The sequence below is a fragment of the Platalea leucorodia genome, assembly GCF_965183815.1.
Source record: "Platalea leucorodia genome assembly, chromosome: 2".
NCBI lineage: Eukaryota > Metazoa > Chordata > Aves > Pelecaniformes > Threskiornithidae > Platalea > Platalea leucorodia.
The window spans coordinates 127,638,921-127,662,284 of record NC_138824.1 but is presented as its reverse complement, the minus strand read 5'-3'; the positions used below and the strand labels follow the sequence as shown (position 1 = coordinate 127,662,284).

Genomic DNA, 23,364 nt, shown 5'->3' with positions numbered 1-23,364 from the left:
AGGCCCTCCCCTGCCCCTGCTGCTTGAGCTCACCCGCAGCCCGGGGAGACAGCAGCCTGCCTCGGGCCACTGCCAGGAACCGGCCGTGGTGGCCCCCGTGCCACGGGCCGCGGCTGTGAACACGCGGAGGGACGACGTTTCCTTCCCGAGGAGAAAGCCGACCAGACAAGGCTGAGACTGGCTTTCCTTCTGCAGGGGGAACAGGTGGGACATGCTCAAGGCGAAGCTGTTTCACCAGCACTGCAGAAAAAACAGGATTTTTTGGGGGGTGGGTACTTTTTCCCATTGTCCCAAAATCCAGGTGAGGAACCATCCCCCTTCGACTGCACGGGGAGAGGCTGGGCCATCTTGGCTGCCGCTGCGGGAAGAAACCACGGGCAATCACACCGCTACCCTGCCTGAGCAGAGGACTTCGCACACGAGAAATAAGCCTCCAGAGTCAAACGAACTGAGTTTGCTGGAGGGTTATCCCATACTTCAACAGCAGCCAGAAAGCCAGCTACCTGCTCAAGACGACCAGTAGTTGTCCTGACTGAGTCCTCCTTCAGTCGTGGGTGGCAAGTGACTTAAATAGCCATGGGCAACCTCATCCTCTGCTTTTGGATTTGGAGGAAGCCTGGCTTGAATCAGGTCCCTCCCTCAGTAACACAGGTAAAAATAAAAAGGTGTTTGACCAGAGAGCAGCCCTGAAGTTTGCCTGGTGTTAGATTTTTTTGCTTTAAAATTCAATCCACCATGTCAAAGCCCTGCTCCTGCTAGCGACAAAGAAAGAGGCTATTGAATGACAAAACTAACTAAATGTTGGAAGAACATTTTAGTCCCTGCAAAATGAAATCGCTGAAGGAATTTGCACAGCTTCCCACAGTCTAGTTACTGAATTACTAAACCAGTTTCTCCCAACCACTTACAAAGCAAAATTATAATCAACTGTAGGATCTGGTATTATGAGTACTCAAGAATGAGCTTTTACAAAATAGAAGCTAAAAGGTTTGCAGATCTGTTTCACATCTGCGGCCCAGATATAATCAGCTCCTTCTCGTTCCCTCTTTTAAAGCATGCCCACAGCATCTGACTCCTGCTGAAGAGAGGTCCAAAGAGCTAAAAAGTTCAGAGTGTCTCTTAAAACTTCCAGAGAGGCCGAATCAAATGTGTGTTATCAAGAACTCCCTTCTCCCATGCATCCACTTGTCATTCATGCCGCCTTTTCCAGTTGTAAGGAAAAAAGAAAAAAAAAGAAAAAAAAAAAAAAAAAAGAGGACAACCAAGACTGTAGATGTCTAAGCATTTGGAAGCTGGATTTTTGCCTTTGGAAGAGACTTAAAATGTTTCAATTTACAGAGTAGCTTCACGCCTAGAGCAATTTGTGGTGTTTTTGGTTTTAAAATCTTTGTACCTTCATGTTTCTAAGGGTGCTGGAGGGAAAAACCACAGCCTCTTCTCCAAGGTCTCTCCCACTGACTTCACATCATCGCCTCCATGTCTTACTGTCTCTCTTGAGGTTTTGCTGCTTCCTCCGTATTTTGATACATAAGCAAGGTGGACGCACTGAGCCATCCCAAATATACATGCACAAGGTAGAAGTTATCTCCGTTCTTCCTCTTCTAAATCGTATTGAGTGCTGCCCACATGGAGCCCAAAGACTGCTTGTTCCCTTCGTCTTGGCCGTGGCCCCACCAGCAAACAACTGTTCTGCTCCTGCCGTGGGCAGGACCCATGGGCTTTGGGAGGTGGGCAAGCAGCAGTGAGGGCTCTTGGCATCCCCGGTTTATTTGCATTAGCTGAGCTGGAACCAGAGCAAGCCCCAGGTCACGTACAGAAGTGGCCATCTTCATCCCATTCAACTGCCCAGATTTTGGGGGAAGGAAGATCAGCTCAGGGCTTTGGAGTAGGCTGGCAGTCTTGCAGTGGCCCCCAACCTGATCACAGACCACTGTATAAGCAGTAACCAGGGAGGAAAAAACAAAGAAACAAACAAACCAAACCCAAACCTTTTCCAAGTTCATTATGGAGGGGGACAGGGAGATGGGGAGAAAGAGGAAAACAGCTTTCTTCCCGCTTGAGGTCCTCTCCATTTTACTAGCAACATGTCAGCATAAACCAACACACATGCTCACAGCAGGGCTGCAAAACCTCTTACCGCATTGCAAAGCAACTCGGGTAACCTTGTTCGTAGAGAGTGATTTACGTGTATGCACTCACCCCACTACGCCATCCCTACCGACATCGGCAGACGTGTTATGCTCAGTGCTCGCTCTCCTCTCAGCACCTCCTGACCCAGCAGTGCATGGATACACACATGAAAAGGGGACGGACACCCCTGCCCCAGTGGATTTATCTGTCAGTACCGGAAAGGACTGTAACCTAAACCCATCACCTTCCCAGTCCAACATAAACTCAGGAGGGGTGGTGAAAGACAAATCAAAGCGCTCCGCTTGGCCAGCTCCCAGCGCGCCTTCCCCTCCTGCCTGCTGTTGTGAGCCGCCACGTCCTGCCGAGAGATCGCCTTCCCCTCGCGCCCACCCCGCTGCCCCGGCTCGCTGCGCGCGCCTTCCCTGGAAGCCCTCGCGATCAATCCCTCCCCGTACCTCCCGGGAGTTCGGAGCTGGGGCTGGAACGGCAGAGCCAGTACGTAGCACCGGGAGAAGCTCTTCTGGCGTTTGAAGCCCTGCCCCCTCTACAACCAGATGTTTCACTGAACTATTAATTTAGCTCACAATATTGTAGGGTGAGGTGTTGCTAATGCTTCACGGAAGGCTCTGGAGCCAGTTGCCTAAGGTGACAAATCCGTTTCTTAACCCATTTGTTATTCCCTGACTGCGTGCCGCCCCTTTGCCCCATACCTCCCCACTGAATTCCCCAAAGCTGATGTTTTCTGGCCGTCCACGACTGTGTGAGGCCTGGTCCCATCACCTACTGGGGTCAATCGATCTTCTTGCGTATTAAACCACTCTTCAGCCGCCCAATACTCTACCCCAGCGGTTGTTGCTGTGCTGTCTCAGGGTAGCCACAGCCTCATGCCTTCATGGCCAGGAATGGCACTGCAGGACAGTCATCTCCTTCCCAAGTGACCCCAGTCTGGTATCTCCCTCAGGCAGAAGGTGCTCACCTCTTGTCCAGCACGCCAGGTCCCCCCAAGCATTGCTTGCCAATGAAAGCCTCCATCCCCTTTCTCTCAGAGGTTTGGGTCAGCAATACTTAACCCAACATTGCACCCGAGGCTCCCTCGCACCTCAAAGACCCCTGCGACTCCAGTGAAGGACTTGGCCAAACCAGAACAGCACCCTCAGCTCTAATTTCTGCTGAGCTACGCACCACAGCCCCTCGTGATTCAGAGAGCCGAGCGCTGGGTGAAGGCCAAGGGAACTGGTCCCTCTAGCAAAGCCTGTTCCTTCCATCAGCTTCCACAACCCACAGCAGGAGGGAAAGTGCCACGAACGGCAGCAATCGGGTGTTGGTTCGGTATCAGCACTAAGCCACAAATGAAACAGAGCATGTACAACTCTCAAGGCTAAGAGCCTAGGACGAGGCTGACAAGCAGATTATCTTGTTTGTGCCAAATTCCTGCTTCTTACACCTTCTCACGGCACACCTTACGCTGTATTTACCGACGCAGCTCCAGTCCACCAAGTCAGAGCTCCCTCCGAGGGGCGGGAAGGGCCCCGCAGCGGCCGCACACCCATGGCAGGCTCGGCAGGGCGGCAGCAGCGCTGTTTCCTTTCCCTGCCCACCTCCAGGAGCTGCACTGCCAACAGCCCAGGGCTGGGCCCAGCAGGATGAGGGGGACAGATCAAAAGCTGAGAGATCAAGGGAGGGCAGGAGGCAGGACCCATCCCACCCCCATCCCACCCTTCCTGCTTCCTCCTGGGCTGAGCTAAAGTTCAGTGCTTTGTAGCCTAAATACATCCATCTCCCCCCAAGCAGAAAATTACCCATTTGGATGTTTCTCTCCACCAGCGTTTACACATGTGCTGCTTATCTCCACAACTGTTGCAGTCTATTTTTTCACCGCACAGCAGCATCCTGTGGATTTTTCCAGCAGTCGAGGCCACAGAGATCAGCCGTGAGGCCAGGTACTCGCCGTGAGAAGGCTCTTTCCTGAAGAGCAGATACCAAAGATTGGGTATAGAAGGCTGCTCCCCCATTTCCTCGGGCACGGCCGCTCGATCTTTCCGAGCTCTCGGCATGCTGGCGATGGAAACTGGAGGTGGGGAGAGCCGCACCCACAGGTGCTGTCGAGGCGAGATCCCTGCGCGGTGTTTTAGCAGGGCACGGGCTCACATCCACGCAAACGAGGAGCACTGGCTTTTCCTCCTCTCGCCACTCCTCCTCCCCGCCAGGTCCAAATAAGGAACTCGGCAATGAGTCCTGCACTTCGTAATTCGTGTGCAAACTAGGAGAGAAGACAGAAGGCAGAAAAACCTGTTCCCACTGCAGTCACGTCCCGTCCCCCCCCCAGCTGCATTTGCTCCCCATCATTTGTGATTTCAGGTGTTCAAAGCGCTCACCTACCAGTCTTTCTTCACAAGTGATAAATGAGTTTGCATTTTACCATGGCGGGGTGGATCAGAAGGGTCTAGAAGGAGGGTGACAAAAAGACAGCCTCAAAAAGGTTAAACCGCATGTTTGCAGGGCCCCTCCCAGCGCAGCTAAGGAATGCTTGAAGGCCAGAAAAGCTTGCTTTTTTTTTTTTTTTTATCTGAAAGGAGAAGAGGAAGGAGTGGGACAATCGAATCTGGTTTCAGTTTATTTCCAGAATTTTACTGTACAAAATATGCAAAGTGTAAAACGGTTTTATGTTTCAGTTTAAAAACAACAAAACCCCATCGAGCTATAACTTAAGAGAACCCAGCTTGGAACAGAACAATTTACTAGGCTAGACCCACAGTGCATTAATGTCACAGACACCAGGAATTTGCTTAAGTTCACGATTAGGAAAGAACAGAAAGACCATGTACCATTGCAGTTAAAGTCACATGTGCAAAGAGGACGGGGGGAAAAAAAAAAAAAAAAGAAATGCTGGTTAGTGTCTATTAATTAGAAAACCTTGGCAAAACCCATCTTACTATACACAGTTTGTGTAGAAAAAGAGTATTACACAGTGATCAAAAGAGGGCGAGGGAAGGGCGTTCGCTCCCACCCCCTTTCCCAAGACACGATAATGCTGAATCAAAGAAAACAGGCACAGGAGAGTGTAAGATTCCTTCACAGTCACATCTGTGCAGGTAGCGAGCCACGGCATCCCCCCGGGCACGCAGGAGATGCCCCCAAGCATCCTTAGCGCTGGTGAGAGGAGCCCGGGAAGCAGCCGGAGGGACGGATTCCCCCTCTCGGCAGAGCACACGTAGGGCAGGGCTGGCTGCCTGCAGGGCTTCAATATGTTGCAGGGATAAAAACCAGAGTCTCTTGGAGGGATGCAGAGGGGCGAATAACACCAGCCGCACGGCTGGTGCTGCGGGGACCCGGCTCGGGAGTATCCCAAAGCGATCCGCACCGGTCACAGAGCAGCTGTCGGAAACAGCAACTTTTGGTCATCATCTATCGGAGACAGCAGCCTGAACGCAGGAGGATGCATATTCCTGTAGCAGACTTCATGGCCCAAAGCCATCTCTTTTAGGAGAACAGAAATCTGGGGGTTTTTGGGGGGGTTAATTTTTTTTTTTTTAAAAAAAAAAAAACAACAGGTCAATCCCAAGAGCGCTTCCTTCTTAACACAGTTTAAACACTGAACCACCAAGCCTGGCTTGAGGCTTTAGACACGTATAATGCACACACCTATAAGGGAAAAAGCACACAAACACGCAAGCTGAGTGAGAAAACAGACATCTGCGCACACATTGCGTGAACAAGGCAGAACCGAGCGCAACGGAATAGCAGAGTCTGGGGCCAGACTACAGCATTCTCGCAAAAGACTGCAAGATTTTTGTTTTACTTTTGAAAAGGGCAGATTTACAAGTTTTGGTAAGCAAGATGAAATTGGCTTGAATAGGTTTCCACGTTTAGCACAGCATGGATCTTTCCAGTTTCTTCAGCAGCACGTGTTGGAAACGAGCATATCTCCAACAAAACTTTTAAAGGCTACTTAGGCAGGGCCAGCTTCAGAAATTGTTCCCCCGCAGCTTTTGGCACACTTGGCAACAGCTGATTCCCGAGGCTTTGCGTGGAGATCCCCATCCCCCAAAAAAAAGGTTAAGAGGCTGGGATTTGTTCAGACCTCCCCCCAACTTGCGCCTTACCATGAGCTGCCCCCAAGCTCCGAGCTGCAGCCCCAGCACCTCCCATCCCAGTGGATCCTTGTTCTGCCTCCCTAGGGAACTTCGGGAAAAACACAGGGAGGGGAGGATGGGAGCTGGAGCGACTGAAGTTGCTGGCAGGAAAATTTTGAGAGGCAGAGGTCAGAGGAAGAGCTGGCAGAGGCTGAAATCAGATCTGCCTTTCTCTCCAATATCCCAGTCAAGGGGGATTGCTCTTGAAGGCACCCAGGACAACCCCAGAAGCAGGAGCTGGCCTTGCTCTGCGAGCAAGCAGCATCGCACCACTCCTTCACGCACGGTGCATCCCACCCCAGCTTGCCGGCTGCCGACAGGGGCGTGCGGGTGGCAACGTCTCCCCTCCGCAGGGTGAAAACTGGTAGTCGCAAGCAGCCCTCCCACACCTCCCCAGTCTGACCACAGGGGCTCGGTCGGGGACTGGTACGCTATGGAGGGGAGTGCTGAAACGCTTACGCTGCCGAGAGCGCTGCCTGCTCCGTTCCCGTGAGCCGGAGAGGAGTGCGAGACCCAGGGCAGCCCCACAGAGCCTGCACAAGGATGGCTGCGGCCACATGGCAATGAGAGGCTAACAGATGGGCTAGCAACCTTTGCCCAAGCCTAGGTACAGGACTGGCGAGGGGGTCTAATACCTGCCCCTACACTCCTAGAAGCTGCAATAAATCCGAATCTTTCACTCTTTCGCCATGAAAGAGAAAGCCAGCCTTCGTGGAAACCTACAGCCATTTCCATCTGCTCTGCAACAGTTGAAAGTCTTAGCTGCGTCTGGTTTTGGAAGATCTCAGCACAGTTTTGGATTTAGGCTGTAACAAGCCTGAGAGCAAAAACAAAGCCTTTAAAGCATCTGAGCAGCATACTTGAGAGTCACAGGAAAAACACCAACACGGGAGGGAGGAGCGGGGTAACACCGCTCCCGGCTAGGCAACACGGCACCCTATCGAATGGTTCAGCCTTTAGGGAAGGATGTCCAGTGCAAGGAACATTGTCCGCTTTACCACAAACAGGGTTGTCTTAGAAACCACTTGAACTCTTAAAAAAAAAAAAAACAAAAACAAAAACAAAAAACCCAACCAAACAAAAAAATAAAACCCAACAAAAAACCAATTCCCAGCCAGGTACAAGCATCCAGGTTGGATGAAAGGAGGGAGAATATGTGCAAGGAGACAATGCAGGATAGGAGAGGCATTCGGAGGAAAACAGCCTGCGCTTGGCTGGCAAACCCTACAAGCCTTATTTACGCTCAGCTCTTGGCAAGCTCTGCAGAAGCAAGGACTGCAGGATTTGGATCAGAGCTTCATTCCCTGTGACTCGGTTCTTACTCATTAGCTGGCTATAAACAGAGTTAAACAAACCAGTCTGCTCTCACCGCTCAGTATTTTTATAGAGCCTGAATTCGTATAGATGCCGCAGATCCATCTGGGGATCTCAAAGCACTTGATGACGAGTTTAGCCTCACGACACCCCAGTGAGGTAGGTATGACAGTGGTCCCCTGATTTTGCATAGAGAGGGGAAACAAGAGAGACCCTGAAAAATCAAATGTCATTAAAAAACCCAAAAAAAACCCAAAACAAAATCAAGGAATAGTCAGGAGTCCCGATTCCCCTCTTAGCCTGTCCTTACCCCTAAGCAGGTTGCATCGCTAAAGAGACCGTTCAAGAGGCCAAGTCCTCTCCTTCAGATTTCATCAGGCAAAGACCTCACGCTGCCGATGCGGGGAAGAGCGTTTAATGCAGGAGCCGGCCCCCATTGGCAGCGTCCTTTTCGGCGGCAGGCAGAAAAGGCAGCGCCGAACCACAGCACACAGATGAGGAAGCAGACCCGGAGCGAGCACACGCCGCTTCTCCGTGCGTCCCAGGATTTAACGCAATTAAGACATGAGTTTCCTGAGCAGGTACTGTCAGACAACCCCCCTCGCTGGGGGGGGGGAAGGAAAGGGGAAGGAAATCCTGGGAAAGTAATAAAGTTTTGCAGAGGTGCCTGAGCCAAGGTGCTCTCAGGCACACGGCACGCCCAAGCCCCCGGCAAGGTGGTTCTTGTTCGGGCTTCACAGAAATGAGCCAATTCAGCCACAGGCAGTAGCCTCCACACAGGCATAAGTGCTCCATAGTCTCCCAAGCTTCTCCCAGTCTCTCCCACCTTGCTGGTTATGCACATCATAAAAGCCAGATACAGGCATCTTTGGGAGAGCCAAGGTGTGAGATACTATGTGCTGCTATTCCTTTTTTTTTTTTAAAGGAAGGAATAAAATAATATGTTTTTTTTCAAAATACAATGCTGTGAAGGCCACCGTCAATAAAGGAGTCCCCATACAGACTACCAGAAAGCCTGAGCTAGAAAGAAACCCAAAGACTAAGTTTAGAGAAGGGAAAACTCTATCTGCTTCCCATCCTTTAAGGGACATGGGCCTGATCCCGTCACGTACCATGCCACCTAGTTTCTTCACACCCACGTCTGGCACGTTACATGGAGAAGACAGGATCCAGGTGATGACCGTGCACTTGTAAGAAAGGTGCAGGAGACTGCAGGTGTCTCTTGGATGGGGAATCGCCACTTCGGACCCTTGCTCACCAGGGTGTTCCCTTGATCCCAAGAGGACTATCCGCAGGTGCTGCTCAACACACAGCTCCATTCCTGCTGAAGCTGGAAAAGCTGGACCCCCTGCTTAAGGCAGCTGCTCCCTCCCACCAGCTTGTGGTGGTCACTGGCCAGCCCACACCAGCCATGCCACGCAGGACTGGCAGAGACCCAATCCCTGGCCTTAGCCGGGCCACCTCATGCTGGTGGGAGCTGGGGGCAGCCCCACAAGCTGGTGAAGGAACCCAGGGAAGGCCTGGGGACGGGAAGGGCTGTCACAGGCCCCCCTCGGAAGACGATGCACCCTGGGAGCGAAAGGCACTGGCTTACGTACCTTGCTGAACCGGAGCCCTCTGCGTTAAGACATCGGTATGGAGGGCAGGTCAGCTCCTGCCTGATAGAGATATATGCATGGCAAAAGACTGGGCAGAATGAATCCAGCATTTACGTTCACACATGCAAATCCACCGCCACAGAGCTGGGGGGGTCTCAGAGGGACCTGACTGAAGGCAGGTCACTGCCGGCCTCGGAGCTGGCTCCAGAGTCACACGATGCCCTGTGCTGGCAATGAGACTTCATACACCAGTTTAGACTCATCGTTAAAAGCAAACCTTCCAAAACTCCGCAAATCTCAGATGACAGAAGTCACAGACTACAGTTGCACTGATGGGCAAAGGCAGCCTTACGAACCAAACTGCAATTTCAGAGCTACGCAGCTCTCGCAGGAGCAGATCCCAGCATTGAGCAGAAACTCCTGCAGTACAGGAAGGCCAAGAAAGGCAGGCAGATTTTCAACATTCAGACATAGTTTGGTATTTCTTATCTATAGCTGAAGGCGTACGGTGGGGAAGGACACACTGCAGTGTTTCCAGAGCACAGCAGTTCTCCAAAGCAAGGGCATGTGGCAGAGGTCAGCCCTTCCCTGGCTCCTCTCCTCGAGGAGGGAAGTGCTTTTGCCCATCTTTCCTCCAGACACACCTGAAGCCGGCTGGAGAGGGAGAGGCACATTCCTGCCTGCACCCCCCTTCCCCTCCAAGAGGCTGTCAGACATAGGGAGGGTCTGTGATTTATCTGAGGAGGAGCCAGCTACTTACCTACCCTGTGCCAGTGCAAATACGCAGCCCGTGCAGGTGCAAAAGGAAGCAGCGGTAAGGCAGACCCCGAGGGGATCGCGGCTGGAGAAACACATTCGGAAAGCCAGGCAGAAGGGGACAGAAACGGGGAGCCTTGGGAGTGCCCGACAGATGCAGGCAAGCAGGTGAGAGATAACAGGGAGCCGTGTCACGCAGAACAGTTTCACTAACAAGCACTGGTAAAAAAAAAAAAAAAAAAAAAAAAAATTGAAGAGCTGCAAGATGGGCTGATCCAGTTCAAGACAAGCAACTTCGGAGACACAGAGAGCAAAACCATCCCACTGTGCTCATACAGGCCCAGCACTGACACAAGAGGACACATGGAGAGGAGGAAAAGAATAAGTCTTCAGTCTCCAGATCAGGCGGCTCACAGAAGCAGCCCTCTCGCACCCACCCTTTGATACCCTCTCCTCTCCAAGTAAAGAGGGACCGCAACCCCCCCGTGCAAGCAGGTTTCCATAGCGGAGAGGTGAGCAACACGGTCTCAGAAACAGCTACAGGTAGCAAAAGCAGAGACACGAGGCGTGCGCACGGCGTAAGGCAGCGCTCCAACAAAAATACCGACGTTGCAATCGTGCGTAGAGAGAGCGCGAGATTTACAGTATGCCTGGAAAGGGGGGGGGGAAGAAAAAAATTTGTTCTGTCTCCAAGGCTGAGCTAACCGAGCCAAGTCACCCTGTCGCCTCTTAAGATATTTCTTTCTAGATAAGATATCCCAACTCCCCCCTCCCCTTTCCAAATAAAGTGCAGATGGTCAAATATTACTGGTCCATCATCTGCCAGTTTCAGTCAGCATTGGGGAAATTAAACCCAAAAGCACAATATTGAAAAAAAAAAAAATCCCCAAACAACCCACCCTCAAAATCCCTTAGACTGAAGTCTCAGACTGTAAGCGGAGGACAAATTTATGAGATTTAGGGTCTATGAACTCTTCCGAGAGTTTGATGAAGGGGATTTTCTTCACATTAACAACAAGGCTGAAGTCCAAGCACTTGAGGACAAAAACAACGCCGTCCTGTAACCCGCTTGTGACCGCTTCCTCGCTGACAAGCGTCCACTGCTTGGAGAACCAGTGATCCCTGTCGTACTGGAGGGTTGGGCCCGGGTTGAGGTAACGCTCCAGGAATGCCTGCCGAGAGAGAGACACACACGCGTTAGCGCCAGCTCCGCAGCTTGCTCTGCATCGATGCTCTCTTCCCATCCCCAGCTACAGCTCCGCGAGCACGGGCTTGCCACGCTGCAAATGGTTTCAGCTTCCACGCTTCAGGAGACATCTCTTCCCAGTCCCTCCCAGCCGTTCAGACCCCAGCAGCAGACACAACCACCAGGAGATCCTCTTTCAGTCCATCCCAGCAAGCGTGCGAAGTTATAGCCCCGACTTCCACTGTCAGCACTGCCGTCCAGCAGCAGTTCAGTCAAGCAGAGGTCACTTCTCCCCTACCAGCCCCATAACCCATCCCAAAATTGCAGTCCCAGACAGGCAGATGGGATACCTGGCCCTCCCTGCTTCAAGCCAAGTTAAGGTGGAAAGCAAAGGTTTCCATGTTTGCAGCCTGACTGAGGCTGCAAAACTGAAAGCAGAACAGGGAACAGCCGTTTGATGTCATTTGTGTTTTAAAGTCTTCTTTGCAACCTTAACGGCAGCAGAACTCCCCCTTGCATACCTGGGTGAAGTCCCAGGTGGATCCCAGTGAGAGGGTGCTAAGCCCCATCTCTTGACAGCATTTCTGCTCTTAGCGTAGTAAGTCCTGGGTAAATGCCCAGGAGTAAATCCTCGCATTTCTAGCCCTTCTCTAGGATCGCGGGGTGTTTTTAGAGGGGAAGGTGGAGAGTGGGAGGAGGGTTGTGTGACCCATTTCTCTCATCATTCAGTCCCTCCCTGTGTCTGCAAGTCGACAGTCACAGCCAGGGTGTGAAACAGCAAACTGACATTTGACCAAGCGGCCCAAGAATTAGAAACACTCTCAGACAGACAGGGATTTAAGCGATAATTAGAAGCGGTCCAAAATGCAGCATTGCAGAGGGGGACAAAAAAAATAAATGGTTCCTTGCAGGTTGCCACCTGCATCCTGCTGCTACTATGAACCAGCTGGGAGAATACCCTGTGACTCAAGGCCACTGTCTTGGACACTTCTTCGGTACTCCCTTTGCTGAACTGGACACGAGAACCATTATCTCATAGGCACTTTCAGATAAAAAGAGAGAGATGATGCTGCAGAGGAAACATTACTTCCCTTTAAGACCTGATGCAGCCTACAATGCACATCACAGACAGCGACGAAGAAAACCTCCACTCACCTCCCCCAACAATTTTCTGTTCCGCATGCACACACAGATGTGCCATCCCTTTCTCCCTCCTCCCTGCACCAACGCTAGAGAAAGCGTTACCTTTGGTGTCATGTTATTGGTGATGCAGAAGGACAAGTGTTGCAAGATGCTCTCCATGCTGTGGTACTGCTGCTGGCGGGTGGTGCGAAGGTACTTCTGCAGAGCTCTTGCCATGGAGGGGAAGATTGCCTGGGCTGCTTCTCGGGGGTCCATCATCTCTCCTGGAGCTTTCTGCTGTTCCTCTGCCTGCAGGCGTTTGATGTGAGTGAAAGCCTCCTCTACGGCAACCACAAGCCTGCAGAAGGAAAACCAGGACAGTAAGAGTCACAACAAGGGAGGGAGGGTGGGTCTGTGGATAATGCAGAGCCTGGGAGTCGGGATTTACAAGCTCCTATTCCCGTCTCTGCCACTGACCGCCATCAGACGATTTACATAAAGTCTTCCCTACTGACAGTCTGAGGGGCAGACAGCAGCTTTTCTTTCCTTGCCCAAGCCATCCAGCAACTGAGGGTCATAAACCAGAATTAAGACTTTGAAAGCCTGAGCGTCGTACTTGGTTCTGCCAACACAGCATAAACATCAGCTACGTGACTCAAACAACACACAGCTGCCCTTGCGTTTAACGCGCGTCTTTGAAAACAGCGGTTTCAGCGTACAGTGCTGCGGCGTGAAGCGTAAGGACGGGCAAGCAGTCAGGAAGGGGCTGGCTATAAACTAGTGTGACCCAGGACACAGGCTCCGCCGTGACTCTGTGCTCACAAGCCGCAGTCTGCTCCGATTGACATCAACTGGGTACAGACCTCGTGCCGCCGAATGATTGTTCCGCACCCCTCCATCTTCACTCCTAACCCTGCAGCTAGAGACATCCTCTGCAAACCATTCCTGTGTTGGCACAGGTGAGCAAACACCAAGACCACACCATAAAAAAAGCAAACAGATGCCGTATGACACTTGCAAGTTATCCCAGTACCAAGTAACAAGGGGCTACGCTGCAGTTAGTGAGGAAAAAGTAACGATAATGGAAGAGCGACCCAACAAAAACTCTTCTGCCCCTCCGGACGGGGCTTGTTTCGCACTAGATTTCCACTCCAGTCACCAAGTACTGTCCACACTGCCCTCGATACCCAAAGCATCTTAACGCCAAGGGAAGCTGCCTCATGACAAGCAGAGGTATAGCATACCGCATTCAGAGGAACAGCACGAGAAGCCCTGGCCCCTGCCCATTTTGTTTAATTTGACTTGGGCAAGGTGAGGAAATCAGTTTCTAATCTCCTCATGTCTTTTTGTTGCAGCTCTGACCTTCCTCCTTTGAAACATCTGGCCTGATCTCCTAGTGACCGATGGTTTTCCTCTGACTAAGCAGCTGTTCTAACCAAGCTCAGCAAGCAAGGGAGATGTGTCCGAGTTAGGATGCTACATTGCACGGAAAGGAAGGTTTAAGTTCCTATTGCGCCGAGGCTGGAACAGAGCCCAAAAGACAGCGGCTACGGAGCACAGGTCAGACCGAAGCAGGCTAGCGGGGGACACTGTGCCAGCACTTTCCCAATGAAATATAAACTGCCAAAAGAAAACACAAAAGAAGCCAGCTCCTTCCAGTTATGGCACATTCCTTCCAAACACAGCTCAGTTCAGGGGTGCCTGTCCGTAAGCCACTCGCCTCAAACTGTTAACTACAAACTGTAATTAGGCTCCAGAGCACATAGAGGCACTATCTCAGGTCACCTCAACAAAGCATCAACTCTGCAGCCTAAGTGTGACTGGCAGAACACATACCTATGTTCCAAAATAAAATGCAACCAGTTCTGGTCACATCTTTCCTCCCTGACTCATTGAGAAGGGCAAACTGCCCCTTTTAGTAGTCTGCAAACACAAATATTCTCCTCGCCCGTGAACAGGCAACACCAAGCGCTCCACCGTCCTGTCCCTGGATTACTTGAGCTGAGGCGACAAGCCTAGGCATGGGGGAAATAATGGGATTTCCTACAGCAAGTAACTACAGATTTGTCAAGCACTAGACTGTTTCCTAATCCGTGACATTGCTTTAGCTTATCTGGCATAATAAACGTGAGCTCTGCTTTATGCATGTTCTTCAGATAATTCCAGTTGCAAGCTGTCACCGTCCCTTGTGCATCTGGGTTTCATATGCTTCTTCGCTGTGGCAGATTTACGACCAACCCCCAGCCCTTACCCATGGGTCCCCCCGTCTCGTCAGGCTCAGCAAGCCCCACGCAACTGAGCCTGGCCGCACTGAGGAGCGGCACCCAGGCAGGGACAGCTTTACCTCGCACGGCGTTTTTTGACTCGGCGCTCGTGGTCGGCCTCTTCGTAGTAGAGCTCGTTGTGACTGGAGTCCCGGCGACGGGCCGCGGCTGCAATCATGGCACGGGACTGCCCCGAGGCGTTGTTACCTGGGCCTTGGGGAGGCAAAGGACGAGCAAAAAGGAAACAAGAAAGGCGGTGTTACTGCCACAGGACCGGGGCTGGGAAAGACTGGCACCCCACAGCATCTGTCACAAGTGCTCTGTGGCTCCAGCCTTCGCAGCCGAAGCTATAAACCCTTCCCCGGTCCTCAGAGCTCTGCTAGAAACCCCGCTAGACAGCGCAGGCTTGCAGAGGGGGCTTTGGCTTGCGGACGAGGGAAGTTAGTTGGGATGAAGGATCTCACGCAACGTACACAAAAGCAAAGGTGAGGTGCACATGCCAAGGATGCAACTTACCACCCATTATATATGTTTTCAGTTTGAAGGCAAGGGCAGCTGGAACACACCACATTTCAGCAACAAGACAGAGTGAGAGCACCAAGAAGCGAGGAGATGCAAAGAGGAGAAAGACAAACAAGAACATCAAGAGACATGGAGATGAATGAACGAAAGCCGAACTCCAGGCAGTTACATGCAAGGAGGATAAACGGGATGCAGGGGCAGCAGGGTCACCTCTAGACAAAGCATGGGGTTTTCCAGAAGGGCAGATGCTGTCAGCACAGCAGTCCTGTGCAACAGGGTAGGCTGGGGTCTACAGGCATAGTAGCTCCTCGAGGCTTTCAGAGCAGCACCTGCCATTAGCGCTTCTGTTGCTGTTAACAGATCCTACACAGCTACAGGAACAGGGAACCTGCAGTCTGCTCTAACACCTGGACAAGCATTAGGAAAAACTTCTTCACCGAAAGGGCTGTCGGGCCCTGGCACAGGCTGCCCAAGGCAGTGGTTGAGTCTCCATCCCTGGGGGTATTTAAAAGACGGGTAGATGTGGTGCTCGAGGACATGGTTTAGTGGTGGGCTTGGCAGTGCTGGGTTAACGGTTGGACTCGATGATCTTAAGGGTCTTTTCCAACCTGAACGATTCTTTGATTCTAAGCGACAGAGCCGTCTACGACAGGAGCCTAACTAGCCACCTTAAACTGCAGTAGCAGGTTCTGCAGTTCCCTCTGCCTCATGTGAGCCAGAGCTCGCAGCTCTGGCTGTTTGGGCAGAGAGGGGTAGGAAAAATTGTTGCCCCAGAAGAGTCTACCAACCCTTTTATCTAGATAGAGGATAGAGGTGGGTCTACCCAGAGGGAAAAAAGGAGAAATCTAGGACAGTCTCCAAACCACCGAGAGCTGCTTTGCAGACTAACTGCTCTGAAAGCCCACACTTTCAACTGGCAGTGGTTAAGGCCAATCAATTGCACAGGCATGCTTAAAACTGTTCTGCTCATGCAAGGGCAACTTTTTAATTTTTTCCTAAAAAGCACAAACCAGATTCCAAGAGAGAAGCCTGAAGCTCAGTAGTGGGAAGGACGACCATTCACAGACTGTTTCTTAAGAGTCTAAACACTTCAGACTTTGTTTGACAGCCCTGAAATGGAGGATATGACTCAAGGGAGACACTAGCTCCCAAATTTGGGTTAGAACTGTAATTTGCCTCATTGATTATGCCTGGCGATGAAAATCCTGGTTTTGAAGGTGAGCCACCCCACTCTGTATAAGAGAGATTACAGTAAGATGTTTTTTCCTTCCTGGCTGCTCCAGTATCAAATACAAAAGCTGCCAACAAATTAGGCTGCCTTAATAGCATTACCGTCTTTTCACATGGAGGGTGTAAGAGACTGTCAGGATGCCACGGTAAGCTGCAGCCAGAACTACGCTCTGCTTTGTGAAACGGATGAGAGTCTTCCTAAGGACATGCCTTGCAGCCCGAGATCTCCGCGTCCGCAAAGGCAGCGGCATTGCACAAGGAACAGCCCAGGGAACCGGCACTGTCCCAGAAGGGAAGGCATGAGTTTTCAGGCCCTGGCAGGCTCGTGAGCTTGATGCTTGGAAAGGCCTGCCAGCCACATCTGGAGCTTGCTTCTGGTTCCTTCTCTTCCAACAAAGTTTTGTGAGCTTGCAGCTCCTAAGCTACTAACGCTACCAGACCGGCAGTTTTTCCTCCGAGCTTGGGAGTCCCCATGTCCCAGCAGGTACCGCAGGAACAGAGACCCTGCCACGTCCTGAAGAGATGCTGCAGCGCAGAAGACATGCCAGCTAGTAACCAGAATGGCATGTCCTGGCAGCCAGCCTGGCGGGCCGTTCAGGGGGAATGGTGTTGCAGACACCTGTGGGATTGGGAAGCCCTCACTTTCCACGCACCAGGTCTCATCGAGAGTGAGCAGCTGGAATGAAAGATTTCACCTCTAGAAAAGCGCAGAGCAAGTCTGTTTGCTCTCCAACTCAACTTGTTCTCTCCCACCTGAGAGCTTCTTCAATCCAGGCAGCAGGGGACACACGATGAGCAAGCCTGCCCATCTCCCTCCCCGCTGCTTCCCTTCGCCCTTCCTCCGTCAGGATGGGGACATCTCACTGGAAGGATCTAAACCTCTAATTAATTTTACGGACTCAGGAGTGCTGCATCAGGTTTGGGGAAACATTTAGAACAAGGTCTTTGAAACTTCTGAAGTCACCAAAAATGCAAAATAAATAAATAAATAAAAAAAATATTAAAACCCCATAAGGCCCTGAAGCTTTGATGAAGGTAAAACAATCACGTCTCATGTTTTCCCATGTGACAGATATTCTTCATATTCTGGTCTCCACACCCTGCACGCAGAGCCACCTTCTCTTCAACCCCTTCTCCCTTCCAGGTCTCAAACCCTTTCAATACTAACGAATCCATGGGCAGGAGGTACCTTACCACACCCTGTCACAGGGCTTCATCCATCCTTCACCATAAAAGCTTCCCTAGACAACTTCAGCTCTTCCATCAAAGGAACGCGCACTTTCACAAAGGCTGTGATGGCTAGGCACACCCTGCTTATCAAGCCTAGCTTTCACTGATAGCGTTTAAGAGTGTCAAATGATTAAGTCCAGTTTTCACTCCTTTGAGTGTCCACAGTGATCCACTCATCCATCCTCCCACAGGCCTCTTTAAAGCCCAAAAGTTTGAAACAGGTTTGTAGAACGGCAAAGCTCAAGAGGGATAGTTATCTGTCTCTGAATTTCCATGAACTGCTTAGCGTCACGATGACTTGGGAGCATGACCACGCGTAAGCCAGGTAGAGCTCATTTATTGCTAAGGCTGCTGCTTCTTCCCACATTGGTATCAACCTCCTTCACTTTCCTGAAGGCTGCCTGTGGAAGTGGCATGGTAAACGACTGAGGAACTCGTTTAGGTTAAAGGTTGTGTTTATTGTACTAGCACAACCAAGGAGATGACCCAAGGGTGACAAAAAGCAGAGGCTGCCTAAAACAAGCAGTGGTACCGAAACGCTTGTCAAGCCACGTAATAATTAAGCCTGATCCAAAACTTGGCCGTTTCACCTGGCAAAGACAAAAGCCTTATTGTGGGCTAAACGCATCTGTAAAGTCATCTGGAACCGGCCAACTCAGCACTGTTAGGAAGATTTCCAGCAGGAGACAAGGATTTGGCAAAGCAAAAAGGTGAGAATGTGTGCATAACAAAGCACAAAGCCAACCCAGCCCTTCCCCATCCCACCCAGTCTCAGAGACTACATTTCACCTCACCTACCGTCAACGTTGTAGACTTTCAGGCCAGCCATGTGCTTGGCTGCACGGGATTTGGAGGCTGTCAACAAGGCTGGGTTGTAGACTGTGAAATCTTTGTAGTAATTCTCCAGAACCACCAGTGCAGCTCGCTGGATGCTAGGGTAAAAAGGAAAAAAAAAAAAAAAAAAGATAAAACCCCCCAAAATGCAACAAGTTCTTTTGTTTCTTTAAAAGAAAAAATAGCCATGTTATTTGGAACAGGGTTGTCACGCCCACAGAATTGTGCAATACGGAGAATATTAATTACTCTCTCTAGGACCTGAAATTTCATTTGAGAACAAGATAAATGTCTCTGCCCTCACCTTTATAGGAGGATGACAGGAGATCCCTACAGAAGGGCAGCACATAAACTGAAGCACCAGGCTGCCTGCAATATGGGAAAATACAGAGCAAGAGCTCAGCCCGCCTCAGCAGCGGGGCAGCGGCGACACAGAGACCTTGCCCGGGCTGAAGATGAGAGCACCGGGCTGGTTTTGCTGTAGCCGGCCAGCCTAGATGGAGGGACCAGCTCAGGATGGATGCTTTTCCCTTTGAGTCATTTTCAGCCGCGCCTCGCAGCTCCTCAGATCTCCTCCATCCCAGCACTGACATGAGCCCAATCTCTGCAGCTTTCACAGCAAGATAAGATCGCTGCCTGAGGACTACAGCTGCCGGAGAAGGGATTACCTCAGTATTGCTTGTTAAATCCCAGGCAAGGGACAGAATAAGGAGCAGTGACACTCCCTCCCTCCCTTTGAAGGGATGCCTCTATATAAAACGATGACACACGGGAGCAAAACAGCACACGCGCCAGCAGCGGGAAAGGCTCAACCCAGAGGTATCTTCCTTTGCAATCACTTCAACAACAGAGAGATGTCTGTAGGCACTGCTGCTAACAAATAGGATAGTATTTCAAAACAAGCCAGAGCTTAAAAGTGTTTAAAAACAAAGCCAACAGACACGGAGGATCTAGGACGTAGCTCTCTCCATATTGCCCTGGCTCCACGCCCCACCGTGGCGTCCGGCTGGCAACAGTATTCTCAGCAAGATCACCGATTCAGCCAGCTGGAGTTTGCCAAGAACCCACACTTAATTTCATTTTGAACCCACAAAAATTATAAGGGAACTGCCAACACATTTGTTGCCAGTTAATTGTAAAGTTCACACTTACCAACAAAGCCTCTCCTAAGGAAAGCAACCAAGTATTCTCACACATGTTACAACATAGGAAGAAAACATTACACGGATGGTAACGTGGGAAAATAAGACACGAACAAATTAAGACCTAAATTCAATTCTCAGCACTACCACCGATTCAACGCGCGCTCCCAGAGGAGCAATTTAAATTTTCCTCTGCCTTGTGCTAATATTAAACTTTTGCATCACGCCCCAGTAATTTAGACACACACCCTCCCTCTGCCATCCTCATTCTCCAGCTGCCCCCCGCACCGATCAGTGAATTCAGCGTAGATGCCAGCCCATTCACGAGATTCTCAGAAAGAAGAGCAAACCCAGACTGGTTCACTGTGTACCTTCATCAGTCAGTATTATGGTACAGCGCCATATAATTCATGAGCTGTGTACCTTTAAAATGATGAATTTAGCTTTTTGAAGCAAATTCCATCTTTAGGACTGTTTGGTGGGGTCTTTTGCATCCAGCTAGAGCATCTTAAAGAAGCTTTACTGTTCAGGTGCCGGTCCTTCATATTTCTGTATATCAGGTTTGTTAAAAACAACTCCATTTCAGCACTCAGCTACTGATACGGAATAAAAAGCCACTATTTAATCAAGGAAATAATCTTCCTTTAATGAAGCAGTACAGACTGACCCCTGCCACACACATGTAGGCGCTGACACAGAAGAAGTGAAAGCCGGTTTATTTCTCCCTGCCAAACTTTGGATTTCTACTGTGAATTCGCTGCAGGTTAAAAACAAAATTTCATAAAAGAAGTCACGCGGCAGCAGCACGTATTCCCCCTTCTGACTGCATTCAAACACGACCGTGTTTTTCCACATCCGCTTCCCAGAAAGGTATAACTCCATAGAGTTTCATCTCAAAAATGCAATATTTGGAAGACTGGGATCAACTAAAAACGAGAAGGTAAAAATGAACAGTTATACTCTGCTAATACACCGTGCTCGTTTCAGGCAGCGTGGGGACTTCCATCCCAGCAGTTGGAAATGCCTGGGAGGTGCTCCGTTGACCAACTAGCTCTACTAGGACAAAGCACAATGCATCGCAGGGGAGAATAATTTATTTTAATACACACACATTTTCCCTGGACCCCACAGAGAACGTTATCATCAGGATGCCAGCTTTCCCCACCCACTACCCCTTCCATCCCCTCACTAAATAACCTACCCCACCAATTCATTGGCACACGCACCTGAAATCCAAACACAATAAAGCTTTTACGTTGCAATAAGCAGTCATCATCATCCTGAAAACTAGCTATTTTTTGCTGATGCAAATCCAGTACGGGATCCGTCCCGCATATGCGATACCCCAGTCACACAGAGGGTCTGCTCTCTAGGGAGACAACTGTAATGAAACATCAGTTTCCTAAATTTCTACCAGCCCATTTCTGTCTCCCATGTGGCCCGTTCTAAGCATGGCAGGTTAGGAAGACAGCTGGACTGCAACTCTTCAAATTCTCTTTTAAAGAAGAAGAGGAAAAAAAAAAAAAAAAAAAAGAATTAAAGAGAAGATGCTGCAGACAAGAAAATTAGAAGGGTCACAATAACTAGAAAGAGCGAGGAGAAGACTGAATCAGAGCCTTCTGGGCTGCGTTGCTCAACCTCTTCACCCACATCAAGGGGAAGCCTCACCCTGCGCAGCGCAGGACGGCCAGCCCTGCCCCACAGGGGAGCTGCAAAGCCACGAGAACCCCCCCAAAACAGGCACAGCCGTCACAAGCCCAGCAGAAAGGGACCCAAGGCGCTTGTGCAACACAACGTGCAAGGAGGAGGGTAACCACGAGCAAACACGCATCCAGAGCAGCCCTGAGGAGCGAGTAGGAGCAAAGCAAAACACTAAGGAAGACTGCTGCCTCACAACAGAAATTCAGTTTTTTGGGACTTTCCACTGCAGGGTAGACCCTCTGCTGCCTTGCGAGCAAGGTGAAGCGGCTGCAGCAAGCCTCCCCTCCACCCACACGCCAGCTCCGATGGGAATGGAAACTGGCAGTCTTCCCGGAGCCCGCTTTCAGAGGCTGTTTCCTTGCAGAAGTGTCTCGGGAGGAGTTCAGCACCATGTCGGTCACCGCATTCACTCGCACTTCAGCGAACTGAGGCTTTCCTTGCCTTTACGATTTTAAAAGAATGGGGAGGGGCAGGAAGAAAATGAACAGAAAGTTTCAATACTTAATTGCCTGTTTGGAGAGGGTCAGAGTGAGGATCTTCCTCGTGTCCTACAAAGCACATCTGGCAGCCCAATATATTTCAGGCATTGTAACAAACTACCAGAACACAGAAAAGCGTATCAGGACACAAAAACCATTTTCATGCAACAGTTCAGACTCAGAAAACCTATGACGTGAGAAAAAAAAACCCAAAAAAACCCTTGCACAGGCCAGTGACCTACTGGAAACCCAGTTTTCCTTGTAGGCAATATCGGTAAGGCTCTACATTTTGTTGCTTTGCATTTTGTGTGGTTGGAGGGTTGCTTTGTGTTTGTTTGGGTTTTTTTTTAATTATTATTACTAGCCTGAAGGCAGCCATGTCACAGCACACTGCCAACAAGGAAAGCAAACAAGCAGACCCAAAAGAGGCACAGGGTATCTCCGTGGCATTTGGCAGCAGAGAAACACAGTCCTTTACAAACAGTAATGAATTAACTTTTACAGGGCATCCAAGGAAGTGGAGGAGGGGACTACGTGACACAAAAGCAGCAACTACCGCCAATTTTTTTCTCTCAAAAGGTAAGTCAGGAACAGTTTTGCCTGAATACTTGCTGCTAGATGGGATTTTGGTATTTGAGGTCTTGCCATATTCTGCGGCTCAGAGGCCATTTTGCCTTTGTATTTGCATTCTGTGACGTAGCTACACCAATACTAAAATTGGCTTTTTCAGAGGATTTCCAGGAAAACAAGCCAGTGCTATACTGAAGCAAAGCACAAGGAAAGAAGCCTGTTTATACAATCAAAATACTGGCTTTGGGCCCTGCTGGTTTCTAGAATAATGGCTAGGAAAATAAGGAGGGGGGAAAAAAGAAAGATTGAAGCCGCACCCCTATGCTCAAAGTTGCCATTGGACACACTAGGGTCAAACCCAGCAGGCTGCAGCAGCCATCCCTCACCTGGTTTTAGCAGTTTTGCGCTTTCCTGCTAAGCGAGAAATGTAGCCTGTCACGATACTATACCGACCCTCAGCTAGAGACTGCTAATCATCGAAGAGCAGGGGAGCGCCTCACGCTTTTGCGACAGACGCAGATATAAATGCACATCCAGAAAGAGCTGCTTGCTACCAGAGCACCCACTTCCCTACCTTGCTATGGGTGCAAATCCTGTAGCATCGGAGCTTAGGGCGAGCCACGCACCTAAAATCCACAGGGATACTCAGAGAGGCCTGATCACTGCTGTGCTAATTGGGGGCTGAGGAAGCCCAACGTTATTTAATCAAATAGTTCCCAACATAGACTCCTCTCCTCCAAACAACGGGGTTTTTTTATGTTCTTCAAAACAGACACAGCATCAAAACAAGCCAAAGTCTCTGGGCACACGAAATACATGCCACAGCCCGTTGGGAAGCTTTGGCACCTCAAAGTGAAGCTGCGCAAGGATTGCACAAAGCAACCTGCCACGCAGAGCTGGCTTGGCCTTACCGGCTGTCTCCAGCATACATCTGCATCAAGCTCATCTACTGCAAGAGATGCTGAGGTCTCCTGGAGTGCTGAGCTACTCATCCACAGCACTTCTTACTCTCTGGCAGTGCTGTCAGCTCACACCCAACAGGCTCGGAAAACTTCTGTGCCTTCCCAGAAGCACCCTACACCATTCTATAGTTCTATCTATATCAGAAATAGTGTGGCCAGCAGGAGCAGGGCAGGGATCGTCCCCCTGTGCT

General features: G+C 50.4%; 1 protein-coding gene across 1 annotated transcript in view; it reads right to left on the bottom strand.

Annotated features, from left to right (window-relative positions):
- Positions 1-10,842: 10,842 nt before the first annotated feature.
- VANGL1 (VANGL planar cell polarity protein 1) overlaps positions 10,843-23,364 on the bottom strand; it is a gene marked incomplete at its 3' end in the record, with an annotated part of 32,338 nt that continues 19,816 nt past the window's right edge. Inside the window, exons 4-7 of the mRNA XM_082337473.1 lie at positions 18,284-18,417; positions 14,584-14,716; positions 12,363-12,597; positions 10,843-11,103 (exon numbers count right to left, since the gene is read on the bottom strand). Of these exons, the coding sequence (XP_082193599.1) occupies positions 10,843-11,103; positions 12,363-12,597; positions 14,584-14,716; positions 18,284-18,417 (763 nt within the window). The remainder of the gene's footprint in view (positions 11,104-12,362; positions 12,598-14,583; positions 14,717-18,283; positions 18,418-23,364) is intronic.